The following is an 8,329-nucleotide window of genomic DNA, read 5'->3' on the forward strand; positions in this document are numbered from 1 at the left end:
AGCTGTTGTCAGATGGATCTTGGCTCAAGGAAGGGAATACCAGAAAGATGTTTACTTGTGTTTTATTGACTATGCAAAGGCATTTGATTGTGTGGATCATGACAAATTATGGATAACATTGAGAAGAATGGGAATTCCCGAGCACTTGATTGTACTCATGAGGAATCTGTACCTTGACCAGGAGGCTGTCGTTCGAACAGAACAAGGGGACACTACGTGGTTTAAAATCAAGAAGGGAGTGTGTCAGGGTTGTATTCTTTCTCCACACTTATTCAATCTATATGCTGAGCAAATAATCCGAGAAGCTGGACTATATGAAGAAAAACGTGGTATCAGGATTGGAGGAAGAATCATTAACAACCTGAGATATGCAGACGATACAACTTTGCCTGCTGAAAGTGAGGATGACTTAAGGCACCTACTGATGAAGGTTGAAGAATACAGTCTGCAGTATGGATTACATCTCAACATAAAACAAAAATCCTCACAACTGGACCAATGAGCAGCATCACAATAAATGGAGAGAAGATTGAGGTTGTCAAGGAATTCACGTTGCTTGGTTCTACAATCGATGCCAACGGAAGCAGCAGTCAGGACATTAGACGATGTGTAGCATTGGGAAAGTCAACTGCGAAGGAACTGTTTCAAGTGCTGAGGAGCAAGGATATCTCATTGAGGACTAAGGTGTGCCTGACACAGCCATGATATTTCCAATCGCCTGGTATGCATGTGAGAGCTGGACAATGAATAAGGAAGACCGAAGAAGAGTTGATGCTTTTGAGTTGTGGTGCTGGCAAAGAATGCTGAAAGTACCGTGGACTGCTAAAAGAACTAACAGATCTGTCCTGGAGGAAGTGCAGCCAGAATGGCTCCTTGGAAGCAAGAATGGCCAGACTTCATCTCACCTATTTTGGTCATGTTGTAAGAAGGGACCATTCCCTGGAGAAGGATGTCATGCTTGGTAGGGTGGAGGGTCGACGAAAGAGGGGGAGGCCTTCAACGAGATGGATTGATACGGTGGCTGCGATGATGGGCTCAAGTATAGCAGGGATTGTGGGGCTGGCGCGGGATCAGGCAGTGTTTCATTCTGCTGTGCATGGGGTCATTATGAGTCGGAAACGACTCGACGGCACTTAACAACAACAACAACAACAAACTCAACTAGCTCTTGGTAAATGAATGGTGGTGTTGTTGTTGTTATATGTTATTGTTGTTGTTATGTGGCCTCTAGTCAGACTTGACTCATAAGGGACCCCTCCTTGGGTTTCTGAGGCAGTATCGCTATTGAAGTAGATTGCCCCATCTTCCTTCCGAGGAGTGGCTGGTGGGTTTAGAACCGCCAGCCTTCTAGTTAGCAGTCAAGTGCCTTAGGCAGTACACTGGCAGAACACCCAATGAACAGCGTAGCAAGTGATACCCCAAGTGTAGGGTTTACCAATCTAACTGAAACCCTGCAGCTGACCCCAGGCATCAATCAGTAAGCTTTCCCAAGGGCATGGAAAACATCCCTTCATCTAGGTCATTGGTTAAATGGAGATTATTAAAACAGCTTCTACTTTTTCTTTTGTGAACTTTTATATGCATGTTTATTACCGTGTGTGTATAAAAAATGCTTGCATTTAAAATTTGATATGAGCACTTGTTTGTTTGAAAGTTAGGAAGATTTTGATCTAACCAGATCTTTTACTTACAAAAACAGAAGGAATAGAAGGCAAAACGTGTTTTGCTTCCTGTTGTCCTAATTCAAATTTATCTGAATAGCCCGACTCTACAGCAGTTGTGTTGCTTCAATATGGCACTCATAAGAAAATGAGATAGAATTTTATTGAAGTGATATCCATATCTGGATTATTCCATCTAACAATATGATTTGGTTTACCCTGAATATTTCTCTAATTAAATGCAAGTGAAGTTACAGAGATTCAAACATGATGATTTTGTACCTATTAATGTGATAAAAAGATTGTTTGGGGAGATAAAAACTGTTGGCTTAAATTAGATAATAAGATGTCTGATTTTTAATTACTCATACCACAGGTAATCGTAAGAATCTGATGAAATTTTGAAATCCTATTGTTGTTATAGGCCATCGAGTCGGCCCCAACTCATCGTGACCCCTCCTTGGGTTTCCAAGGCAGTATCACTACAGAAGTAGGATTGCCCACCCTTCCTTCTGAGGAGTGGCTGGTGGGTTTGAACCGCCAGCCTTCTGGTTAGCAGTCAAGTGCCTTAGGAATATGCTACCAGAGGTCCTTTTAAAATCCTACGATAAACATACATAGTACATTTCACATGTAAGCACAAATGGACCTTAAATAGATTTAAATTTAAAGTCTCATATTTGAGGTTTTCATATATAGTGTCTAGTTGGGCCTAAGTATTCTATCAGTGATTCTCTGGATGCTGACCTGTATCTGTCATTTAGTCATAGCTACTCATTAACTAAAACCTGTATGTAAACATAATTTACATAAATATTTCTATTTTGCCCCTTTTTTTCTCAATTTGGTAAGGTATATAGGGTAGGAATTTAGGCTGTTGACAGATTTTACTCTACAGAATTCTTATTAAAACAAAAAGATGATCCTACTTTTCTGTTAAGGTTCCTATAATTCTATTTGCTTTAGTTTGGTTCCCTTTTTTGTTTTTGTTTTCTCTTTGTCTAGTGTTTGGGATCATGTAAAAACATGCACACTGAATCTCTAATAAAATGCTCATTGAGATTTAGAACTATCAAAGTATCTACGTAAATACTTTGGCCTGGTTTCAAAAATTTGATAGTTGTAGAACTTCAAAATGAACAGGGTTTTTGTTTTGGGGTTTTTGTTTTTGTTTTCTTTTTTTTTTCCAAGTTTTTAAACTTTAGCATGATTTTAGTAAAAATATAATGAACTGTTTCATTTTATACTCTATTTGAAGCATACTAAACAAAAATTTTTGTCTGAATTTGACTGATGTGACCAAATGAAACTTGTAGCACTTCAAGTAAATGAGTGATCACCTTTTGTTGGGGGGAGTGAATGCTTTATTCAATTTTCTTTCAATTTGTATCAAAATTAGTATCACTTTTGCTTTAAGGAGTTCTGGTGGCATAATGCCTGAAGCATTTGACTGCTAATCAGAAGGCTAGGGGTTCAAACCCACCAGTCACTCCTCAGAAGGAAGACTGGGCAATCTACTTTCGTAGTGATACCACCTCAGAAACCCAAGGAGGGGTCACTATGAGTTGGATCTAACTCGACAGCAGTGAGTTTGATTTGGTTTTTTTTTTTTTTTTGCTTTATTCTTCGGGAAGATCTGGATAGACTACCTAATTTTCAGCTAGGTTTACAACTTCAGTTTGTTGAAGACAAATACCATAAGCAAATTGATAAATTTTAGTTGAACTTCAAATGAGCCCATCTCTAAAAACTGATCCACATCTTAAATCTCTTTCCCCACCAAGATAAAACTGTAAGAATACGTAGTAAGATATTAATAGTAATTAACTTAGTGGTAAGTTTATGAGAAATTTCTGGGTTTTTTGAGGATGTCTGGATATTTCAACCTATTTAGAGTAAACATGATCAGTTTTATAATCAAAAGGAAAAAAATTACAAAAAAAAAACCAACTATTGGAAATATATATATTAGGCCAAATTTGTTATATACCACAAATTTTTAGCTACTCTAAAAATATCTCCCACTGTTGAATCAGACATATAAATTCATTATGAAAAGACTTTAATAGCAAAGTGCACTGGAGAGTTCAAACAATTACATGGGTAATTTAAAGAATTTAAGGAGAAAAGGGAAGAGGGTTGAATTACCTAAATAATTACTGGGTTTTTCTTGACCAATTTTACATTTGTTTTCTCCATGTGCTACAATTACAAAAACCTCATGTTTTCCATTCTTAGATGTGCAACATTGACCACTCCGCAGCACATTAATTAGATCACATGAGTTAGTGCTAGCGCCCAGCCCCATTTACAGGGAAGCTGACTAGTGGTGAGCTGTGGTAGTTTTACCACAATGCCAGTTTGTTCCAAGGAAGTCCAGTTAAGTGGCTGTCCATGTCCCAGTAGTTTTACCTGAAGTAAAAAATACACAAATGTTACCAGTGCATCACTTTGATTCACCTACTTTATTGGGATGGCATTTTTTAAAAAGCATTAAGACGGAATTCATTTTTACATTTTTAATTCTTGTTTCATACATCTAACTTGTTCCTATATTACTCACAAGAGGGAAATGATAGTGCACATTAGTTGGGGAAGAACTGAGGCCAAATGGAGTGTCAGATGGGAGGAACGATGTAAAGAGAGGATATGGTAGAAAAATAACTCTGGAACCTGTCAACCAAACTAACCTTGCCCATTTCTTACCCAGGATGTTTTGAGAGAAGCTACCCCCACCCCCATCCAGCCACTGTTCCTCCCCAGATTCCCTGGAAATCAAGTCAATAAGACATGAGTTTTTTCAGTTATGACTGTAATTGTTATGTATCCTTACTAAATGAATTCAATAAGTAGTTTTTACATGTCCTGGGGTTATTTTGAACCAGAAAGTTTTGCTTATCAGGTGGAACAAAAAAAAAAAAAAAAGAAAAAACCTTTAAACTTTAAAGTATCATTTAGTCAGTGTGGATGAGAACAGAGAGAAAACAAAAAGTAATCAGTGTCATATTCAGGCTTCTAGCTGTAACTAAATATTAGATTTAAACTCCATCTTCTTTCTGTCTGATCAACCACAAAGATTAGGCATAAATATGGAAAGATGTTTTATATAGTCCATTCACCTCCCATGGGTCATCAATTTCTTAATAATAAGGTATAACATGTATCAAAATAAGGTCTGGCATTGGTGATTACAACTGGTAGATTATGCTTAAACTTTCTGCAAAGTATTTTTATAAATTTTAAAAGAAGGGTCCTAATATTCAGATGTGTCCTGGGGTGGGATGTCGGGAGAAACATCTGAATTCCAGTTTGATCAAAGAATCATTTTGGATGCATGCAGCTCAAGGTGAACAACACAATTACTGTGAAGAATAATACCTACTTTGCAGTGATATGCATGGAGATAATATAGCCCTTTTATTTATTTATTTATTTATTTTAAGTTTGGTTTTCTGAGAAATGAAAGAATAAAAGTTTCAAGGGTTTTGGCCAAACATTGCTACTGATGAAGCTCATTTTAAAGTTACTCCTATAAAGTATAAAAGAAGTGTATAAAGACTCTTCTTAAAACAAGTTATATTTTCCTAGGCTATCCTAAGCAACAATTTGAAGGTACAATAAAGATAACAAAATTCCATCTTACCTTTGTTGAACCCCAAGTTGCTTTGGGTTGGCCAAGAAATAGCAATCCTGATGTGGGCCATTTAAGAAAAAGGGCATAGACCAAGTTTTCTGTAGGTTTAGATGTGTACCTGGTTAAAATCAACAACAAAATGGTAATAACGAAGATACATGCCATCTTTACCACCATTTATGGATAAAGTCTGGAATTATAGAGGCACATTATACACAAATGTCCTCATTAAAAGAAAGGAAGAAAAAATAGCCCTGTGCTGGCCTTAAATGCATCACCCTTCTCCATTTCCCCAATAGTAAAGGGAAGTTCTTGGCAGAAAAAAAGAGATTTTTATCAAACTATTCTCCTGAAGCTCAGAATAGGAGGTAAAAATGGAACCAGAAACTAGGATGGAAGCGTTACATGGCTTTCCACTGGCTGATTGACAGCTTCATGGCCAGTCATTCAATAGATAGGTATATGTCAGTGCTGTGCCAAATACTGTGCTTAGTGTGAGGGAAATGATAGAAAACAAAACAGAGTGCTTGTTCTGGAGACATTAAATAACCACATTAAATAGCCACAAATAAGCCTCTATACATGTAAGCCTCTATACATGTAAGCCTCTATACATGTAAGCCTCTATAAGACCTGGCTATTTCATTTCTCCAAACTTGGAAGACACTGGAGGACTTTAAGCATGAGAGTAACATGATCTGACTTATTTAAAAGATCACTGTGGCTGCATCAGGGAGGATAGGCTAAAAAAGCAAGAGTGGAAATAGAGACCAGTAAGAGACTACTGAAATAATTGAGGAGAGTTAATGGACAACAGAAGGATAAGGGTTGACACTGAAAGATAACATGAAAATGTCAGTCTACATATACTTAAAAGATAAAGATGCTGGTATTTGTTGATGGATTGACTGTGGGAAGTTAGGAACCAAAGTTTTTTGCCTTTACAATGGACTAAAGGAGTGAAACTGCTATTAACTGAGATGAGGAACATCGGGTGGAGCTAGATCAGAGGGAGAAGCTCTGGTAGCATAGTGCCTAAGGCATTTGACTGCTAACCAGAAGGCTGGTGGTTCAAACCCACCAGCCACTCCTCAGAAGGAAGGTTGGGCAATCTACTTCCGCAGTGATACCACCACGGAAACCCAAGGAGGGGTCATTGCACTTTAGAGGGTGAAAAAAATAGGGCCTCAGTTTTGGGTATAAAAGGCTGTATACATCCAAGTGTACATGTTGAGCAGGAAGTTAAACACAAGACTCTGAGAACATGTGTGTGGAGGTCATCACTATCATACTTAAAGCTAGGAAACTAGATGACATTGTGTGGAGAATTAAGATAGAGAATTAAGAATGAAGATAAATAGAGGTGGAAATCCTGAACACTTCAAAATTTAGAGATTGATCAAATGAAGTGAAACTAGCAAAGCAGAATAAGAAGGTGCAGTCAACAGGTACAACGAAACTCAGCAGAAAGTATTCAACCGAGACAAATGCTGCTAAGATAAGAAAATGAAAACAGAACTGACCATGGACTTGGCAAGGCAGAGGTTATTGCTGACCGTGGTAACAACAGTTTTGTGCAATGTGGAAGCAGAAGCCTGACCAGAGTGAGTGTGCTGGGTTGAACAGTGTTCCCCCAAAACTCATGTCTACTCAGAACCTCAGAATATGACCATATTTGGAAATAGGATCTTTTCAGATGTAATTAGTTAATCTGAGGTCATACTTGAGTAGGTTCAGTCCTAATCCAATGACTAGCATCCTTATAAGAAAACAGACACACAGACATAGAAGACAGCCATGTGGAGAGGTAGGCAGAGCTTGGAGTTATACTGCGACAAACCAAGGAATGCCAAGGGTTGCCAGCAACCACCAGAAGCAAGAAGAGTCAAGTAAGGGTCTTTCCCTACAGCCTTCTGAGAGAGCATGGCCCTGTCAACACTATGATTTTGAACTTGTAGCTTCTAAACTGTGAGAGAATAAATTTCTGTAGTTTCACCTGTTTTATGGTAATTTGTTACAGTAGCCCTGGGAAACTAATACAGATTTTGGTATCACGATACAGGTGCTATAACAAATACTTAAAAATGTGAAAGTGGACTTCCGGTAATATGGAGGAATAGGCAGACAATAAGACAATAAGCAACACAAACCCTCTTCAACAAAGAAAACAAAAACCAATTGACAGAGATACAGAATATAATCTTTGAGCCCTGAGCTTTGAAAGGAACTAAACAGAAGTGGATTAGGCACCAACTAGTGGAAAAATCTGAACAAAAACAGTGAGTGCAGAGATGGTCGGAGCTGTGGACTGGCAGCTACTCTGATGGAACCAACAGCCTGAATTTTTCCAGGGCTGTTGGGATCAGCCCTGGTCACCAAGGGCTGCAGGGATGACTGCACTGGTGGCCTATGACTAGGAAGGGAAACAGCAAGGAGAGACACAACCTGAGCTGTGGACTTTCCACTGTCCAAAGGCTGCAGCCATTTTGCTTGTTTCCAGGTGACAGCCATTTTGGATATTTAAAGTGACTGAGGGTGTAGCCATTTTGAATCTTTACAAGTGGCAACCATTTGGGATTTTAAAGTGATAGCACTCTCATTCGGATTCCAGGGACTTAAGAATAGGCTTTGTTTGCCAAGATCGGTGGGCACATACAAGAGGCTGATAACAGGAAAGGAGACAGGTGGTGAATGTAAAAGTGCTGTCAACTAGTGAACAGAGGAGCACAGCACTGTAACCTGCTTCTATAGATAACATACAAGGAAAACAAAATTGTGGGCAAGTCACTCCAACATACAATCACCAATTAAATATAAACACAAAAACGTCACAATGCCTTGGAGACAACAGAACATCACAGTCCACACAAAGAAGCAAAATAAAGCAGGAGAAACAAGGGACCAGGATACCGACCCAAAATACATCCCTGAGGAAGACACAGCATTGGAGGAACTCCCTGATAAGAAATTCAAAAGAATCATATTTAGGTATCTTCAAAGGATTGAGAGACAGATCAAGGAAAACACAGACAAA

At 38.5% G+C, this 8,329-nt stretch overlaps 1 protein-coding gene across 1 annotated transcript in view; it reads right to left on the reverse strand.

Moving 5' to 3' along the window:
• Positions 1-3,932: 3,932 nt before the first annotated feature.
• Positions 3,933-8,329, reverse strand: part of FUCA2 (alpha-L-fucosidase 2) — a 111,954-nt gene continuing 107,557 nt past the window's right edge. Inside the window, exons 6-7 of the mRNA XM_007948816.1 lie at positions 5,305-5,413; positions 3,933-4,073 (exon numbers count right to left, since the gene is read on the reverse strand). Coding sequence (XP_007947007.1) covers positions 3,933-4,073; positions 5,305-5,413 — 250 coding nt within the window. The remainder of the gene's footprint in view (positions 4,074-5,304; positions 5,414-8,329) is intronic.

This window comes from Orycteropus afer, unplaced genomic scaffold, assembly GCF_000298275.1.
Source record: "Orycteropus afer afer isolate SDZICR_OR568_19922 unplaced genomic scaffold, OryAfe1.0 scaffold00226, whole genome shotgun sequence".
Lineage (NCBI taxonomy): Eukaryota > Metazoa > Chordata > Mammalia > Tubulidentata > Orycteropodidae > Orycteropus > Orycteropus afer.